The 19,902-nt window shown below is 44.0% G+C and overlaps 2 protein-coding genes across 3 annotated transcripts; both read right to left on the bottom strand.

Moving 5' to 3' along the window:
* Nucleotides 1–4,996: 4,996 nt before the first annotated feature.
* LOC128500649 (uncharacterized) lies at nucleotides 4,997–9,523 on the bottom strand. Of its 2 annotated transcripts, none has more exons than XM_053469876.1 (6): nucleotides 8,887–9,523; nucleotides 8,277–8,355; nucleotides 7,117–7,378; nucleotides 6,399–6,508; nucleotides 5,639–5,802; nucleotides 4,997–5,496 (listed from the first exon to the last, which is right to left on the bottom strand). In XM_053469876.1, the coding sequence occupies exons 1-6, from the start codon at nucleotides 9,356–9,358 to the stop codon at nucleotides 5,303–5,305; spliced, it is 1,281 nt and encodes a 426-aa protein (XP_053325851.1). In that variant the 5' UTR covers nucleotides 9,359–9,523; the 3' UTR covers nucleotides 4,997–5,302. The 2 variants fall into 2 exon arrangements, with proteins under 2 accessions (XP_053325851.1, XP_053325852.1); XM_053469877.1 differs by having other exon boundaries at nucleotides 6,399–6,505.
* On the bottom strand, nucleotides 9,369–18,113 carry LOC128500948 (uncharacterized). The gene is made up of 6 exons (XM_053470322.1): nucleotides 18,057–18,113; nucleotides 15,615–16,276; nucleotides 15,427–15,490; nucleotides 11,861–11,992; nucleotides 9,422–10,484; nucleotides 9,369–9,374 (listed from the first exon to the last, which is right to left on the bottom strand). Exons 2-6 carry the CDS (start codon nucleotides 16,252–16,254, stop codon nucleotides 9,369–9,371), a joined length of 1,905 nt encoding a protein of 634 aa, XP_053326297.1. The 5' UTR covers nucleotides 16,255–16,276; nucleotides 18,057–18,113.
* Between the last annotated feature and the right edge of the window lie 1,789 nt (nucleotides 18,114–19,902).

The raw sequence follows: 19,902 nt of genomic DNA, 5'->3' as shown, positions 1-19,902 counted from the left end.
GGTTTCCAGCACAAAGCCGTAGATTTTCACATTAACCGTTAACAAGCTACAACCACTATCATCCTCGGACGTCTGAAAGATGGCAGGGTTTGTGGGTTAACAAAGGGCCATTTGGAACCTTTACATTATGTCGCGTAACAGGTGGTGGATAATGAGGTCATATTTACATTAAAAACCAGGTATGGGATAGACTGATTCACACTATTGGAAATAAGGAACGCAGAGGAGCCGTGGACATTTATTTATTAAATGGCATTTCTATACATTGAAGGAGGAGTCATTTTCTCTGCTAGGACTGAGATTGAGTAAAGGGACAATTATCTGGTATCTGCAATTCATAGATGATCACCTTTGTTGAGTAAATGACACCACCGCAAAATTACCAAGAACCCAGACGTTACAGACCCCCGAGGCATCTGATATTATCGCTAATTACCTACGTGCAAATTAGATCTGCTAATAGAATACAAACCTGGGGGAGGGAGGGGGAGTAATATACAAACCCAGGTAGTTTAAATAAACAGTAAAAGGTTTATTATATATCATCCAGTGGGGTTGCATCTTAATTCATAATAAAGCTCTTTCCGCACACCTTTCAATGTAATTCTATAGGCGAGCTCGCAGCGTAACACGGTAGGTTTCTAGCAGAGCTGTTTACTTACTTTGTTTACTGACCCTTTTTAAGACTCTGGTGCTGAAAGGGTGTTGAGTGCGGTTCACATGTAATGTCTGACACATGAGTGTGATGGGAAATCGTGGTTGAATTAGGAGGAGGGGGGTGTACGGGTGACATTGTGCTTTGTCCCCGTGGGAGTCCCAGGGCTCTGTGTTTTTAGAGAGCGGTGGTGATCCCTCTTTTGCCCTGTATTAGTGGGGGAGGGGTGGTGATCCCTATTTGCTCTGTACTAGTGGGGGAGGGGATCCCTCTTTGCCCTGTATTAGGGGGAGGGGTCGTGATCCCTCTTTGCCCTGAATTAGTGGGGGAGGAGTAGTGATCCCTCTTTGCCCTGTATTAATGGGGGAGGGGTGGTGATCCCTCTTTGCTGTTTTAGTGGGGGAGGGGTGGTGATCTCTCTGCCCTGTATTAGTGGGGGAGGGGTGGTGATCCCCTTTGGTCTGTATTAGGGGGTAGGGGTGGTAATCCCCCTTTGCTCTGTATTAGTGGGGGAGGGGTGGTGATCCCCCTTTGCGCTGTATTAGTGGGGGAGGAGTGGTGATCCCCCCTTTGCTCTGTATTAGTGGGGGAGGGTTATCATGTCCCCCAGGCCTTGTGGGTTGTCACTGTGGAGAAGTATTTTGTGTGGGCTGTTATTTGTGGGAGTGGGATGTTGTGTGTGTGGTGGGAGATGTCTGTGTCGTGGCTTCGGATGTAAGGCCATTTCCTGTGGGGAGGACCTTGGGGTTTGTTTTTGTTATTTTATGCGTGGGGCTCTGGGAGCCAATTAAACTCCACGATGACATTCATTCATTCATTCATTTTCCCTGACATCAGATAGGCCTGTTTGCAGCGTGTTCCACTGATGGAATGGTGAGCGTTAACACATTCGGTGCCAGACAGCATCAGTGCTGAAAAGGTTGAAAGACCTTGCGCAGGTAATGCAGTTGCAGTAAATACATGGAGTAGCCACCAGCCCCAAGCCTTTTATACATCTACAGCTTAATCATTTAAATATCTTAAGTGCCCCAACCCCAAAAATCTCAGCATACTCAGCCAGTCATTAGAGTGCTTTAAAACAATGCCAGAGAGTGGCATGGCAAATGATCACTATGCTTCCCCCTAAAATTACTGCAAAGGGAGCATTGGATGTCTTGTGGAGATGACAGTACACATATGTGTGTATGTATGAATGTATGTATGTGTTTACGTATGATGGCAGTATCTGTATATGTTCACGTATGTGTATCATGGTGTCTGTTAAGTTTATTAGTGACCGATCTGTATTAACTACATCTACATTTAATTTGTAGAGCGCTGTGTGATTTGTTGGCACCTAATAAATAAAAGATAATAATAAACATATGTTATTTTTGTTCATATCCACTATTATCTGTGAATCAACATTTCTAACAAGTGATCATGTTTAGTCTGGTTACGTGCCTTAAAATCATAGTCGCTCTTTACACCAATAGCACACGTAAAAATACGCTAGCCGCATAAATATATGCTAGCCACATAAAGCCAGCTCCCGCACAACACATTTTTATTGTTAACAGCTGTAGATCACTGGAGCATTTCCTCTTCTCATGATTGCCACAGACCTTCAGACTACGCTAAATCCATCACGCAGTCCTTCAGAGTATTTCGGAATCCATTATCTGCCCGATCCTGCAATACCCCTGATACACAAACACCTTCTCAGCCATCGGTCCGGCAACCAAATTCACATCAGAAATCAGCATGCAGGCTTCGTCCCTGGCTGCAAATCATTAACTCACCGACTGCCAGCTGGAACCCGAAATGTTCCTAATGTCTCCAGTAGCAAAGCACCGGGGCATATATTCTTCTAATGCAGGGTGATTAGAGATGGAGACCGGCTTGTCAGGAAAGATCCGCAAAGATGTTTTGTCACCTCCTGTCCATACCAGAACCTCGTTATAGTAATTGCTAGAGAGCCACCCTGCTGGCATTATCATTCATTTATAATGAATAGCCATAGACCACCCCAAATGTTCCAGGTCATTCCGAATAACCCAGCTTACATTCCGGTTGTCGGGTCCACAATGTCTAAATACCACGGCGCCGGACCCATGCGTGATGCTACGCACCCTTGGGTGTCGGGAATGGGACACCCTACAGCAAAACAATACATGAAATAAAAAAGCATTGATTACAGTTACAATGTTACCATTATATGCAGCGATATGTAGAATTCTTGGATATTTAATTTGCCACTAATTATAAATCCAGTAATTGATTGACAACAATTTGTTTTACTAGGAGATCTATACAGTGGAATATTACCCAATATTATTGTGTTTTAATATTATTCGCTTGCGATCCGAGATTTCTGAATCTATTATGTAATGCGATAGAACCTATGAGCTTGTCAGAAAGGATGGGGCTGGTGAAGAAAATGCATGACATCATATTTTTAACACAACCCAGGCCAGGGCACTGAATGACAGCCCATTAGGAGCTAAATGGAGTGTCCAAAACAATCTACCCCCTTGTCACTCGAAGGGTTAAACTATTACCATCCTGTTTATCGGAAGAAGCTAGCGGACGATCCATATTCCGGCACCAAGTATACTGTGCGTGAGTTTCACAGCAGACAGGCTGGCATCATTTATATCCCGGTAATTGCATCCATACTGTCTGGGTCCAGCCAGCCAATACTCACAAACCTCTGAGCCGCATGGAACTAGCCCCTGAAGCCAAGGATGCATTTAGACGATGCTGCAAATGGTGGCTTTAAGGGCTGGGGTGGGGGTAGATCAGACAAACTACCCTCCTCCTGCCTGAATTCACAGCTGAGCGCAGTCTGTCTCCTTCCCACAGAGTGACATAATGTCTTCTGCCCCCCCAGTCTACAGCCACCTGGGCTCATTAGCAAGTCCCTGCAGGGTCACCAAGCAGAAGGTGGAGGCAGGGGCTGTGAACAAGAAAGGGAAAAACGTCAATCTGTACCAGGGCCTCGGCCAAAAATACATCAGATATCTTAACTTAATCCTAGCAATTCCAAAATACCGGTCACTGGTGATTTCATACGGGCCACCGCTAACCTTCCAGACATATTATACATATAATAATAATCTAAAAAAGGTATTTCGTAACCATAATTATGATATAGCACATACAGAGATGTACCGAGGTCAAATCGCAGGTACTGAAAATGAAAGAAATGGGGGTACTACGGGCATCACGGATATATTACGACAACTATTGCCAAGAGAGCTAAAGTTTATTAAACATACTAAAAATAAAGGCCATTTAAACTATTTACTTTTCTATTTACTATTGGGCTTTTCTTGGAACCCTAAAAAGAGGAAGCTCAGAATAATTGAGTAGTACAATGGACACGATCATTGACATTGTCTCAAGGTTGTTTCTGGTGGTCTATTTTAAGCTTCACAGCTATTCTGGCTTCAGGCTCACAGACCTTCAGTCCCAATTCATCACAAGGCTATTGGGACCATAAGGGGTGATTTGGAGACAAAGAGAAATCAGCAGATGGGTCAGAAAGGGCCTATTTCCACCCTCCAAAAAGGCATAACAAATAGTAAGAGGCAAAAGGGTGACACTGGGTGACTTGGGTGGGCCGTAGCCCACTAAGCATGTAAATATAGATAGGGCAGGAGACCTACAGTTATCAACACAGGCATTCTGCAGAATCATTAAAACAGCTTGTTAATCGTCCCAATTCAAAGCAGCACACAGTAACTTAAAACTAGCTTGAGCATTATGGGAGTTGTAGTTCAACAAAGATTGATGGTGTGTATACCAGTTCTCCAGTATAGTCCTTACCCTTTTCTCACGTTTTAGATCAGTTTTATTGCAGGAACCCAGTTCCCGTGCCGCAAACATATCAAGCATTACGTAGGAAGTTTTTTGTTCAACCGACCAATTTCATTCCATGACTTTTGACCCCAACAGGAGCAATCACCCTGTTCTTCAACCCCCAGAGCTATTCTGTGTCTTGGCACTAAACGGTGGAAGCATCCGAGCCGTGGATGATGAACGAAGCTGAAGCAAAGGTCACGGACGCAGCATCCTCTCTATACATCGAGATTCAGTGCATCTGTACCCAGCATAAATATAACCACAAAAGGATACAATCTGACAAAAATGTATTAAGAGAAATATTTAATATATTAAAATCAGGCAGTGAGGAGCCAAAAACTGACTCATAAATACATAAGGGCAGTTAGGAGTGTGATCCCCACTAGAGGAACCGTCCATTTCCTTCATACGCGAGTTTAATACTGAGACGTATAACCTTCCCCTGTCTTGTGAATAATAAAGCGACCAGCATGGTGAGGCTTCTTCTTCTGTGACCTACACCTGTCATATCGGTTAAATAAAATATGTCACGAGACTGTGCAATATTGTTTGGTAAACAAACACAGGCTTCAAAAACGTACATGTGAAACCGTGATGACGTCTGAAACTTAAAAGGAATAGTAGTCCTTAAATAAAAACACTCAACATTAGACAAAAACAGTGACACTGATACTCCAGACAGAAATGTTTAGTCTCCCTGAGGATCCACGGGACAAATGTTGGACCTGACAAGGATCTTGCTTGATTTAGGCCACCAAAACATTTAGTGTTTCATGAACACTTGGCGGTTAATCTGTCATCTCAACACTTGGTCCTTCTCTGGTGCAAGACACGTAGATTCAAGGTGGGTTCCTGGGTCATGATGTTGTTCAGCTGTTCAGGCCCAATAGTAGACACTTTAGTACCGTTGAGTTCCAAAATCTCATCCCCCACTCGTAGGAGGCCAGAGTACAGCTTGGCAGTGTCGGCATCAATCATTTCTTGGACATATATGCCTGCAGACAGGAATGTGTTAAACAAAATGCATCAACACCTGGAACTAGGACACGGGCGACATCCCAACCAACAAGAGCATAGGCGGATTCATACAGGATAGCATTAAAAAAACATGCAATTTGTTTTCTAGTTTTTACTCACCTGAATCTGGCCTTCCATTTCCAGAGGAGATAGTAAACCCAAAGCTACCCCTTGGGGGCCGCTGTAGTTCTAAAAGGCGGGTACCATCAGGGTAAATTTCTGCCACTCTCCCCACTACTCGGGCCATAGCAGGAGATCCAATGTCTTCAACACTGAGGGTACGTCTGTGTAAAGGAAATCAAGTCAATTGAGAACACATAGAGATGTATATTACTGTGCAAAACTGACATGACACAGAAGTGATTAAAGTGCATACAAAAAACACATTATTATAAAATGATTTGTACAATGGCAGGTATTAATCTATCTACACGGGTCTGTCTGTGTAACAAATGAGACTGCAGAGTTATGTTTGTACCCAGGTGAAGTATACACAACTTAAGAGAACAGTATACACACCTGCATTTACACCCTACCTGGGCGCTGTATTTACACAATACCTGGGCGCTGTATTTACACCCAACCCGGGAGCTGTATTTACACCCTACCTGGGCACTGTTTTACACCCTACCTGGGCACTGCATTTACACCCGCTACCTGGGCGCTGTATTTTATACCCTACCTGGGCGCTGTATTCACACCCTACCTGGGCGCTGTATTCACACCCTACCTGGGCGCTGTATTTTACACCCTACCTGGGCGCTGTATTTTACACCCTACCTGGGCGCTGTATTTTACACCCTGCCTGGGCGCTGTATTTTACACCCTACCTGGGCGCTGTATTTTACACCCTGCCTGGGCGCTGTATTTTACACCCTACCTGGGCGCTGTATTGTCATCTCTGGTCACATAAACAGCAGATCTGTCCGATTTCCCCAACAAGTTTTGTACAGAGGATGCTTTTCTTGGCAAGTGAAACGGCGACATCTGCTGGACAATAAGTAGTACTACATGTTAGCACATAAACTATATGTTGCAATACACTGTATTTAAATCCAAAATACAGGACTTTTACACCCAAATAAACAAAGTACCAATATACCCGTTTGTCCAATCATCCAGTCATATATCTAGTCCAGTGGAGATTTTTTCTGAGACACATATATAAATACAGATACGTACATACACTCCGTTTCATTGCGAAACTCAATACTATGGGAACAGATTTAGTTTATATAATCTAATGAACTCTATATTCAAACAATCCTGAAATGTGAGATTTTAATAAACATATAAATAATTTTTAAAAATCTACCTTTCCTTTGGTAACCAGCTGAAAGAGATCTAATATTTTCATCATTATAGTTAATTATAGTACTGTAGTTAGTTTCCAGCCCCTCAAGCAGTGAATCAGTGCAGCTTCTCAGGTGCAGATTGTGATCCCATCAGCTCATTACTGGGTAGAACAACAGCTATATACGTGCAATATGTATATCCAGATAACGCAGACGCTCGTCACAGATAAAGGCTTACAGCAGACCCTTGTCTTACATCATTTGTATACAGTATTTGGGAATGTGGTAGCCTGGGATACTGACCAGTTTCAGTGACTGCAGCGAAGGACTCTTCTTCATACCCATAGGCTTCACCACTCCAGTCCCTGACTCGCTGTCCCCATCAATGCAAACGTCCCTAGAAGCTGCGTGAGAGATCTGCTCTAAACTGGAAGACTGGAATCGATCCAGCCTGGGACGTGAGGTCAGGCCAAACGAGGAGAAGATCTTCCTCATCCCGCTAAGCATGTCTCCCTTCCGAGTGGCAGGTTGCTGAGGACCACGAGGATCCACATCAGCTTTTGGCCTTCAAAAATGGAAATAAAGTACACATTAATAACCATTGAGGTACATATCTCATCAGGGCAATTAATATATCATGCATGCAACATGTATTTAATACACAGTTTATTTTGTACATTTTGGAAAAGCATCAGAACACCCTTTAAGTTTCTGCAAACGCATTCTGGGCATAACCAGCTTCGAAAGGTCTTTTAAGGGAGTTAAACTGACTTCCACGCAACTTGAACCTTGCAAATTCTCATCTCTCTCAGTTAGTTCCGCCGAGAGATTGTTGATTGTGTTTTGCATTCACATCATCAACTTATGATTCAGAGATAACAGAGAAACCAATGACACTGTGTATATTATTACATTATTAGAATGCGTGCCGGTCCTGATCAGATGACACAGGCTACAAAAAGTAAGTCTGTGTTTGTATGACGCCTGTGAACATCCAGTGCATGGCCGTACCGAAACTGAATACATGAATATTTGTAATGTTGATATAACTTTAATGTCTCTTTAATTTGGGAAGGAAGCTCTGTCACAATTGGGCCATCATGATTAAGAAAATGAAAAGATGTACCGGTGAAGCTACTTGAATAACTTAAATCATTCTGACTTAAATGTTCCAAACCAGTGTAACCATTTGTTCTAAGTCAATACATTGATTGTGTCTTCTCACTATTATAAACTGCTCATAGAAAAAAAAAATCACAGCCCGTATTAATTTATGGGACTACGTCGTAAAAAGGAAAAGCAAGATATATTCTAGTGTGACAGATTTTGAATGTTTGCGGTAATGTTTTTGTAACATCTTTATATATGTGTGTTATTTATTTATTGGTGTGTGTATATTTACAGACGTCGCTTATCGTTCCCAAAAACCTAAAACCTGGACACATCTGACCCATTCTGCTCACCGATCGTCTTTTGTTTCCTGTACAACGTTCTTGCTTTTCATGGAATTCTCTGGATGAATGGATTGGCAGATCTCAATTCCTAGGTTTAAGAAAAAGAATGAAACCATGAGCTCATCAGTAGTGCCTTTTTGCACTAGCTACACATCTTTTATGTTAGGGCGGACCTTAACAACCATCGCTGTGTCACTTAAGCTTGGTTTTCTTAAATACAGTACTTATGCTGGGTGAAGTGGGAGGCCATATGGGGACCCAGTTAGTGGATGGAGCCCACCACCTACAGCAGTATGATCAGTGATGGGAGAGTGACCTTCCTAGTTCCTGTCACATGACAGAATCAGCCAGTAAGAAGCTCTTTTTGTAGTCACATGTTAAAGTCAGGGAGCGTGAAGGAAAAGGTCCGTGTTGCTACGTCAGGACCCCCTACAAGCAGCCTGCAGCTACAGGAAGGGAGATGCTCTGCAGGCAGGAGATTGGGTCTGTGTTTGTGGAGGCCGGTGGGTGTTTATGTGGGATAGTTCTCTAAGTAAGTTAGATTTACATATTTACTAAAAAAGACAGCACAGAAGGAGTTTAATATGTTTCTAGTTCCCCTTGCCTCTGTAACGCTTACCGTTACTTGTACTGTTGCCGTGCTGTCCCTGTCTATAAGCTGTAGTATTTTGAAGGTTTTTCTTTTCTCCGGGCGAGCTATGTCGCTGGTCCCCAGATGAGTTGGCTTCCATGATTAGTTCTTTGGTAGAATGAGGTCTCTCACAATCACTTTTTCTCTTAGTTAAGCGAGATCTTTCTGTTTGTATTTGTTCCCTTTGCAAATGTGGCTGATCTTGGTTCTTATGGTCTTTGTTGTTAGATTTCTCAGTAATTATCAGCTTCCTGGACTTGTGAGGTCTTTCTCCAGTCCTTTCGTCCTTGGCTTTTGTACCAGGTTGGAGGAACTGTTGGCTATCCTCAGCCTCTACGTTCTCTTTTGGGGATTTTGGCAGTGAATTATTTTGCATATTCTTTGTGCTTTGCATTTGTAACGTACCGGACACCTGAGAACCGGAAGGAGACGGCTGCGTGGCACTCCCTTCTGGGCGCATTGTAAAGCGGTTAATTCTTGATGGCACAGTGGTTTTGGCTCTCCCCGTCGGTGGTACGGGTACATGGCCAGAGACTGTTAGGTTACCATGAGCAGAACCAACACCCAGTGAAGTAAATATCTGTTCTGTACAAGAGGCTGTGTTTAAAGTTTGTATTTTCCCAATGTTTGTACATTCTCTAGCATCTGTGTTTAACAAAGTATTTCCATTTTTTGGATTTAACATACTGAGTTCTTTCCTGGAATTTATAGCTACCCCTACAGGCTTTATTTCTGATCTACAGTCAACGTCCTGAGACACAGTTTGATTCCTATGATTTGATCTTGTATTAGTCTGGGATTCTAGATTTGATTCTGATGTTTTGCCCGATGGACCTGGCTTCCAAGGCGGTGGGTTTTGTGTTGCTCTTCCTATCATAGATGGATGTTCATTCATTCTATTTTCGGTCACTGGCTTTAAGCTGCTAATACTGGTTTCGATTTCTTGGTGTGGAGTATACGGTGTGTAACCAAGTCTAGGAGATGCACTTAAAGGTGTGTTCCGAGAATTTCTTCTGGCAGCACAATGAGGACTATTTTTACTTTGGCTCCGGATAGCGTCCTCTTCCTCTGAGGAGTTTGCAGTGGAATCCTCTCCGATATGTGTCTCGCGGATCAGCTCCGTATGTATTCTCCATGGCTGCGATGGAAGAATCCAGTGAGGAGAGGGTTTAGTCCCTAAGGGACAACTGAGAGGGCCCTCCTGAGTGATTCTTAAGCCCATCTGAATATTCCGACCACTTGTGCGTTGGGGGGTACCTCCTGGAACCTGATTGGCTCCTGATCCATTTAGGTAGGAGCCACAAGTTCCACAATGTTCATTACCAGATGGTGACAGGTGCTGGGTCCCGGAAACATGACCACTGGACTGTCGCATAAGAGGTGGGGTAGCGTTTGCAGAGGGTGACTGCGGACCCTGTTGCTGGCGTTCTCGGTAACGCTCCTCTGCCTCTCGTTCTGACTCATCTTGGAAACGCACGTGGGAGGGCGACGTTCCACGAGATCCTCGATTCCACGAACAATAGTCACTGCTGGAGCTGTCACTCAGAGACCCCCCATCCGTGGCAGCACCAGAAGCACAACGGCTGCTGCAACAAGACAAAAAGAAGTAAAATAAAAGAAATTTAATTTTGTTTGCGCAAATATGCATAAGATAAAATAATTTTCTTCACGCATTTTGAGGAAAACAAAACTCATCTATGAAATATACACATTACGCATGAACATAAAATACTTAAAGAACCGTAACGAAAACAAACATCATAATAACCAGGCTTTAACTAGTACACTGTACACGGTTATATTCTTACTACAACCGCAAAGTATATAAAGCTCCACTCACACAGCACTATGGCATATGATGGCGCTATATAGATTGATCAATAATAATAATATGGATACAAGATACGTCAGAACAACAATTGCATAACAAAACAGGGCAAATGTCTTTTGGGTTGTTTTCAAATATATGGCAAATTAACTGAAAGAAGTCAGGCGCTCATCCTATCTTGATATTCTCATAATTTACTGCCCATAATGCTGGATCGTCACAAACCTAATAGCAAGAGGATCCAGTCTCAACTACCCTGAGACATAACGCGAGGTAGGGGTGCTGTGCTGATATATTGTGGGGGCAGTTAATCCCTCTTCATACCCCAAAATGGCAATGCACAGGCTTTTAGCAAATGTACTGAATGCATTTAAATATATTTTACATCTGAAAGCCAGATAGAAAAGGCAAACTAACAATAACAATAATAATAATAATTATAATAATACCATATAAATTATATTTTTATCGCAGTGTACCTTTAGGAGCCAGTTCTGTTCTTTATACATTTTTTTGATAATACCGCTTACAAAGCCTCTCATTATAACCGGAAGACGACACGCTGGCAAGAGTATCGCTGCGTGGAGAGCTCACCTCGGCAATTACTGCCCAATGACGGCTGACAGCTTCTCAGTTATTTTCTTCTTTAGCCTTATAATATTTAGTTCCCATAACGCTATCGCTATATAGTAGCTGCATGACGGACCTTCTGCTTGTTATCAATAACTAAGAGTAGTGATACGATAAAGTATAATAATATAATAATAAATACTGTCACTGGTGCGTTTAACCTCGGTGCCCTCTTAAACCAGAGGTCTACATGCATCATGGAAGCACCGTAGGAGTTAAGATAGCCTATCCTATCAGATTATCAGGGACAAGGTCAGTATTCCTCAAAATGAAAATAAACAGAATTATAGAATCACTGCCAGTCCCCAGCTAAGGACATGGGTATAAAATGTGGCCTTGTCCCTGATGGTATCAATACAGGCAGAATGGTGTTTATTCCATTAACCTTTTCCTCCTCCTTTTGCTCCTTTTCACTGTCCTCTTCTTTTTCGATTTGATTTGTTTCTCTTTCTAATTCCCTTAATCCCACTACTCCCGTCCGTCGAGGTGTTCCCCACCACGTACCGTCTGAGTGGAGGCTGTGAGTGCGAGTGAATGGACACACAGTGTGAGGCTCGCAGTGGACTGGCTCCTTTGGCTTTCATCCGTGCTCTGTGCAACAGCTGCTTGGCCTGTTCGTGACGGACGCTCAGCTCCCTGGGAGAGGATTACAGTGGATTTAATAATGACGCCACTTCCCCGAGTGTGACAGCCAGCGTCAGGCTGTGTAAAATGCAGGGTGGGATGGGAGGCGCACACTGACAGCACCCCCTAATGGACCCTTTACACAAAACACTAGACACACCAAGAGGTAACACTAGGACATAACCTATTTAACGGACGATTAGACCCGGACTGTTAGAAATGCAGATTAAATGCAATCATCATTTCTGAGTAAAAGAGGGATAGATTATGTCTGTGAAAGGAAAGGGTAGAGGACGCATGCGCCATCCCTACAAGATACGGTTTCTTGGAAAAAAACAAGCCATCTCGACAATTCTATTAAAACATACTCTTTTTTATGTAATATAATATAACGTTCTTACAAAAATTTAGCAAAGGCTGAGGAAAACCCCCCAATTTTTTGTACAGCATACAAAAGCTACAATCGTACAATAAGACGTATTCAGCGGCTGAACAGGAATCCCGTATAAAGGGCTGGTGTGCAAAGCATAAAAATATATACGAAAGCAAATTTGGAAAAGATGATATATCAGCTGACGTATAACGGATTGCAAGCTTTTGAGACTATCTAGGTCTCTTCATCAGGCGTATGTCATTCAATTCAGTTAGCCAATAAAGGTATCACCTTTAGCAAATTAGCTTTCTCTCGTTCTGCGGCTAACACGTTAAAACGCTATAGAATATACGGGAATATGTTATAGTATGAGACCCCGCTGCAAGTAGCAAGAAAGAAAACCATACAAAAATGTATTCAGATTGTAAGAAGGCAAGTTAAATGGCACACTCCGGCCATAATATGCACTTTAATGTAGGGCTGCAACTAACGATTATTTTAATAATCGATTAATCGGCCGATTATTTTTTCGATTAATCGATTAATCGGATAAAAAAAACAATATGCAAATTTTTCGTTTATTTAAAAGAATTTAATGAACTGGATGTTAAAAAACAACTTAAAATTTACATTAACATTCTTATTTTGTTATGATGTAATAAAAAACAATATTTTCAAAGTACAAGAACCCAAACACAATATTTATGAAACAAAATAACCCCAAACATTCTGAAAAGAGGTGGACTATTACTGTTCAAGAAACTTTGCCCCAGCACTTTGCACTTTGCACCCAGCACTTTGCACCCAGCACTTTGCACCCAGCACTTTGCACCCAGCCCTGGCACTTTGCACCCAGCACTTTGCACCCAGCACTTTGCCCCAGCCCTGGCACTTTGCATCCAGCACTTTGCACCCAGCATTCAGCACTTTGCACCAGCACTTTGCACTTTGCACCCAGCCCTGGCACTTTGCACCCAGCACTTTGCACCCAGCCCTGGCACTTTGCACCCAGCACTGGCACTTTGCACCCAGCACTTTGCACTGTGCCCCTGCACCCAGTCTCTAACTCTGCCCTGCACCCAGCCCTGCCCCCACATTCTGCCCTGCCCCCACACTCACACTCTGCCCTGCACCCACTCTGCCCTGCACCCACACTCACACCCTGCCCTGCATCCCCACCCCCACTCTGCCCTGCACCCAGTCTCCCACTCTGCTCTGCACCCACACTCACACCCTGCATCCCCACCCCCACTCTGCCCTGCACCCAGTCTCCTGCCCTGCACCCCCCACCCCCACTCTGCCCTGCACCCCCACCCCCACTCTGCCCTGCACCCCCACCCCCACTCTGCCCTGCACCCACACTCACGAACCGCTCTGTGCGAATGGAGCCACTCGCACAGAGCGAACCGCTCTGTGCGAATGGAGCCACTCGCACAGAGCGAACCGCTCTGTGCGAATGGAGCCACTCGCACAGAGCGAACCGCTCTGTGCGAATGGAGCCACTCGCACAGAGCGAACCGCTCTGTGCGAATGGAGCCACTCGCACAGAGCGAACCGCTCTGTGCGAATGGAGCCACTCGCACAGAGCGAACCGCTCTGTGCGAGTGGAGCCACTCGCACAGAGCGAACCGCTCTGTGCGAGTGGCTCCATTCGCACAGAGCGATTCGCTCTGTGCGAGTGGCTCTGTGCGATCCGTGCACATAGACATGAAGAATACTTACCTCCGGAACGCGTCACATCCGTCACGTAGCTAAAAGAAGGCGGAGACTGCAGAGCGTGTAGCAGAAGCGGGGAACGCTCGCGGAGGTAAGTAAAAGGAGCCGAGTGCTCCAACAACGAATTGATCACTCGATTAATCGATAACGGAAATCGTTATCGATGATTTCCGTTATCGATTATTATCGATTTTATCGATTCGTTGTTTCAGCTCTACTTTAATGCATATCTGATCAGTCCCTTTACATGGTATGCATTTTATGAAAGCATAGAGGATTCTGCGGAATCCCCCCATTTGCATTTACCCCTCTCCCCCCATGAACACATCTCCCTGCTTCTGATATACTCCCCTCCGGGCAGCCCCAGCACCGACTCGGCAAATCCCACAGGCACTGAAGTCAATGAGCACTTTATTGCCACTGATTAGCTGCTTCAGTAGCCAATCAGTGCCAAGAATCGTCAGAACAAGGACAAGGAAGGAAGCTGCACAGCTGCAGCTTCTACCTCAGGTGTTTTTATTTTCTACATTTTTTTTTAAAGAATGCATATTAAAGTACTCATAAATTACTAATAAGCATTCTTTAGTTACTGGGGCTGTCAGGGACATTAAACTGTTTCATGTGACAAATCAGCTTTAAAGAAGAACTGTGATTTTTTTAATGACTCAGTGTGATGTAATCATCACTGCATACATCGCTGTGAGTTACTTTACATTAGTTTACATTACAGCTTGCATGTTATATGTCACCATCCAGTTGTTATTGGTTTACCTATTAAATGGAACTCCAGGCAGCTTTGTCAGCACGTTCCCATTACAAAACCGCAGATTTACTATTCTCAGAGTGTCTAGTAAGTTTCACCGGGGGCGGCTTTTCACACGAATCTGATGGAGAGTCGGTGTGAAGAGTCGCCACTAGAGCGAACTCCATGTGTGTTGCAAAGACCCCACCGACGGTGATTCTGTAGGGACCCCTTACAATGGAATGCCATGCATGGGTCTTTGTCTATAGGTTCGTTACCCTGACAGCGGACTGTTACTACACTTCAGCCCTGCAACACCGCTAGGGTGTTAAATGGTCTGTTAAAGGAACAATAGAAACATTTAAATACATAAAAGATTCGGCAAAGCACAAGAAAGGAATGCGAGGTTCTTATCCGCCACCAAATCCTTTCTGTGTTTCTAAGTAAATCAAGACAAGTTATTTACAATGAAATATCAGTTAACCAGTCAGTTTTATGGGAATTATACATTAGATTTATATTAATTAGACCCCTAGGATGCCTATTGGAACCAGCTTTAGTGATTTGTTTTTATCATTGATGTTATCTGTGCTGTGAAATAATGATGTTTCTTACCCGCAGCTTTCTGAAACTGGTAGAGAAACACCTGAGTCGCCATCTGCTTCCACGTGAGTCATCCCTATGATGCAGAGAAACACGTTTCATGAGAATAAAAGTAGCCAGTTCCTCACATACATAAACCAAAAATACACAGGACAGTAAATGCCACGGGGCGCAGACATCGCCGATAAGGCCCTACTCACAGCTGTCACGTTTTGGTGTGGGTCCATGCTGTGTCTCCACACTGAGACCTTCTGGTTTGTGTAATTTAGACCTCAGCTCCTGTCTGTTCCTCTCCACTCGCTCAGCTAGACTCAGGTTACCCGAATGCTGCAAGGTTCCTGAAAGATCCAGAGAAGACGTTTGCAGGTGATCCTGGGGCCACATACCCGAGCCAGTGTCATGTGAGCCCTGACTGGATATAGATAGCGTCCTTGAAAAATGCTCCGCAGTATCATCTCTACTACTGCTTCCCCAACGTTTCTCGCGTTCATCATCATGAAAGGTACTCTGACCGCCGCGTTCCAGGACCTCCTCGGTCAGGTAGGTACGTAGCTGTGGATTCACCAAAACATCTTCAGGGAGCTCTCCTTGCTCCCTGTAAAACTGTGAAGCTGACAACTCCTTTTTCTTCTCTTTTAGAGCATTAACCTTCCCCTGAAAGACTGAGGTCTTCTTGCCCGTCTCTGATTCCTCCAGTTGCGGCTGGCGTGTATGTTCAGTGACGCCGCTGTTCCCAGATGCAGGTTTCCCTTTCCTTGGACTCCGACTGCCCTTTGATGTTCTTCTTTTTTCATTATCTTTATGGGGAAGATGCCCCCTCATATTTACATCAGCAGCCATCTATGCCAAGATCCATCAACACCTAAAAAATTGGAAGATACGGAAAAACATTTAGAATTTGAATTTTTAAAAAAAAGACGCAGTGGCACAGAAAAGTCATCATTTGTGAAAGCAACCCATCCATCATTGAAACCGCGTTCAGAAAACGCACAGCTTTCTTTTATTTTTACCCTTTCATTGTTTTCATGCACATGAGGCTGCATACAAAGTGCTCAGTGTCATGAAGGCTGCTGTAAAGGCTATACCAGCTATACCAAAGGAAACGTGGAAGTCATTGGCATTTTTGTGGTTGGCAGGAACCAGGGAGAAGCAGCTGTGTACCTTCTTCATGATGTCTACAGGTTATAAAATATGAGATATTGTCACCAAAACGAATATAACATTTTTAAACATTATATAGACATATTTGTTAGAGAAATCAACAAAATGTAACAATGAATTACGCACCCAGAGCCAGAATAAACATTGACAAAACCATATAAAAATATTTAGATTTTGTTTAAATATACACGTTTTGTATATATATATATATATATATATATATATATATATATATATATATATATGTTCTCAAGGAGAACATTCTGCGTTTATTTCCCAAACATAGGAATAGGTATTTTCCCAGGGGGGCCACATACGCGTCAACAGAGTCCAAAAGTACATTACTTAACGTGTGGCACCTCTAGTGCTCCGGAATCATTTACTCCATGCATTAAAGCATTCTTCGTTTGTTACTCGGGAGTCCTTGAAGGGGGCAAAAAAAGGTTGCTTGGGAAAATTTGCCATTAACAAACATTATACGGCTGAGACTCAATGACATAACAGGCCGAGGTCTTTACGTTACGACTTTAGTATCGAAATACTTTATTGTCAAAAATGTGTGTCAAACAGCCACAATCTGAAGTGTCCGTCTGTCTGAATAAACTCTGTCTGAATAAACTGCTTTATATCCATTATTCACAATGTGACTACGGTATATGATGGCGCTATAGAAAGCAATACAAAATAAATGGCAACTTGAAGCTTGGATTGTCACTCTTGGCCATCTACCCGCAGGTCAAGCATTTCTGTAGTTTTCCTTTTTTTGGCCAATTACTGCTGTGTATAACGGTAATTGTGACACCGGCCCCTGCAGTCTGACCCCAAATAAACGTCACACGCATTAAACAAGCGCCCGAGAAACCAAGTAACTTGCTGGTAAATGACGACAATTGCAAGAGGTGCTGCAGTAACCGGCACGTGGTACAGAAGTGTGTCAGCCCCCCACGCGTTTCTCAGGACAGCTTCTTATTACTGGCCATCTCTACCAGCTTTAAAAATTCAACATTCCAAATCACTCAACATCATATCAGAGAAGAGCCAACAATATACACATACATACCATACATATATACCATACGTACATATATACATCCATACACACATATATACCATACATACATACATACATCCATACACACATACATACTATACATATATACCATACATACATATATCCATCCATACACACATATATACCATACATACATACATCCATACACACATACATACTATACATATATACCATACATACACACATACATCCATACCATACATACATCCATACCATACATACATCCATACACACATCCATACCATACATACATCCATACCTTACACACATCCATCCATACACACATCCATACACACATATATATACCATACATCCATCCATACACACATATATACCTTACATACATACATCCATCTATACACACATATATACCATACATACACACATACATCCATAAACACATACATACCATACAACAGGCTGGAAACAGCACGCACTGGTGGCTCTGGCAGTACGCGGGTGACATGCCAGCCCCTGCCAGCTCCACGCCAGCCCCTGCCAGCTCCACGCCGGCCCCTGCCATCCAGTGTTTATGCCAAGTGGAGGCGCTCGGGATTTCAGAATCTGCCATAGAAGGAAGAAAAGTTTATCCGGCAGGCTGTTATCGGGGAAGCCGCGCACCGAATTCCCGCTGCCGGTGTCACCTCATCCATCGCCAACACCGAACCCCCACATATCACGTGACTCACCATCTACTCTACTATAACTCTCACCACAGTCAGCGACCCTGGCGAGACGCGCGCTCCAGTAACACTAGGTAGCATTACAGTGACGCGGTAACAACTGTATTCACTAACGTTCCACTCACCAGCTTTGTCCACGCGAAGTTCGGGGGGGTGACCGCGGATTTAGTGCCCGGGGGCCCATTCACACACCCGGCCGAGGTGCTGGCCCAGTGAATAGCTCCATGTGTGCCACATGCTGCCAGAGTGCCGGCCGCCTCCCCCCGGGCTCCCCATCCTTGCCCCAGGAATGCGCGTTCACTGCCAGATGCCCCGCACTGTGTCCTTCAACGTCTTCCCACAAACTCTTCTCTCCTTTCAGTCATCTCCTTCCCTCTCCCTTCTCTCCATCTCCCCCTCTAGTCTCCCTGTGACCTCAGCTCCCTCCCTCCTCCCCGCTAAGAAACTCTCCCCTCCTCTCCTTAGTAAATATCTAACCGGTCTCTTTGGGGCATTTCGCAAACAGCTGCCCGCACAAGGTGTGAGAGAGCCGGGCCGGGGTGGGAAGTAGACGGGGGGTGAAGTCTCAAGCTGGCATTACAGTGGGCTTCCAGTGACGCATGGAGGGGGTGAGGGGAGTAACTGGAGGGGGGAGACAGCGAAGGGAGGAGTCGGAGAGAAGTTAAAATTCACACAGAGAAGGAGCTGTAATTAAAGTGACTAAATACACAAGACTCTGGGATGAAGGAGGTGGGGAAACAGACATAAGAAGAGACAGGGAGCAGAGCCTGGGGGAAAGGGGGGAAACTCAAATAGTGGAGGAGGGGGCGTAATAGAATTTCACGGCTGATTACTTTTCTGGCCCATGTTGTAGTAATTCAGTTCTAAATAATAATGGCTCATGAACCGGAGTCGCCTCTACAAAGCCAAATTTTATTTTTGTTTTGCATGTTTTTACTTGCAATTCCACAAATAGCCACCAGTGTCACATATGCTTCCGGCAGTGTTTCCGTGACAACGGGATCCTTTGTATGCTCCCTTTACTTGCTTTTCTATGCAGTTGTGGCCCCCGCTGGATGGGACACATCGTGTGTTATCTGCCCAGTGGGTTTGGGGCTGCTTTTTTAATGTACTTTTTTAATCCAAAGACATCGGGTACCAGTTTAGAAAGGCAGAAGGCCGCGCGCTCTACCCGGCAGGGTCCTTTATACTTATTGTACCCTAATGGAAATGTCTGCAGGCTGCTGGATTTATGGAGCCTCTTCTTTTATTACTTGTAAACTGTAAACCTGTTAGCGCTTAATAAATAAAAATAGAGATACGTACCGGTTTGTTTGATAATAATGAAGCAAAGTAATGAGATCGAATGGAATGTACGTGGAAGCACTTCTGTTTATCCTATGGTGTCTATATATCTCAGAAACATCTGCATGGGGTGTCATTTGCACCATGGGCTGCCATAACCGATACAGCTGGGAAGTATAGCTGTCATTTATTGGCGTAACAGGGGTCCGTCCATGGGTGAAAGATGGGGGTCCGGGGTAGCGGTAACTCTCGCAGGGGGCGTAGTATTTTTAGCGACATGTGCCCCAC

This window comes from Spea bombifrons, chromosome 6 (genome assembly GCF_027358695.1).
Source record: "Spea bombifrons isolate aSpeBom1 chromosome 6, aSpeBom1.2.pri, whole genome shotgun sequence".
In the NCBI taxonomy this organism is placed as follows: domain Eukaryota; kingdom Metazoa; phylum Chordata; class Amphibia; order Anura; family Pelobatidae; genus Spea; species Spea bombifrons.
The sequence above is the reverse complement of the archived record's forward strand: the minus strand, read 5'-3'. Positions and strand labels throughout refer to the sequence as shown.

Excerpts from the sequence above, each read along its gene's own strand:
- LOC128500649 (XM_053469876.1), bottom strand. The coding sequence starts at position 9,358 with ATGCGCCCAGAAGGGAGTGCCACGCAGCCGTCTCCTTCCGGTTCTCAG. Across the intron at positions 7,379-8,276 it reads CAGGAAACAAAAGACGATCG|GCCAAAAGCTGATGTGGATC; the intron begins GTGAGCAGAATG and ends CCATTTTTGAAG. Across the intron at positions 5,497-5,638 it reads AAATGGAAGGCCAGATTCAG|GCATATATGTCCAAGAAATG; the intron begins GTGAGTAAAAAC and ends TCCTGTCTGCAG.
- LOC128500948 (XM_053470322.1), bottom strand. The coding sequence starts at position 16,254 with ATGGCTGCTGATGTAAATATGAGGGGGCATCTTCCCCATAAAGATAAT. Across the intron at positions 15,491-15,614 it reads CACACCAAAACGTGACAGCT|GGATGACTCACGTGGAAGCA; the intron begins GTGAGTAGGGCC and ends TCTGCATCATAG. Across the intron at positions 11,993-15,426 it reads CCAGTTTCAGAAAGCTGCGG|GGAGCTGAGCGTCCGTCACG; the intron begins GTAAGAAACATC and ends ATCCTCTCCCAG.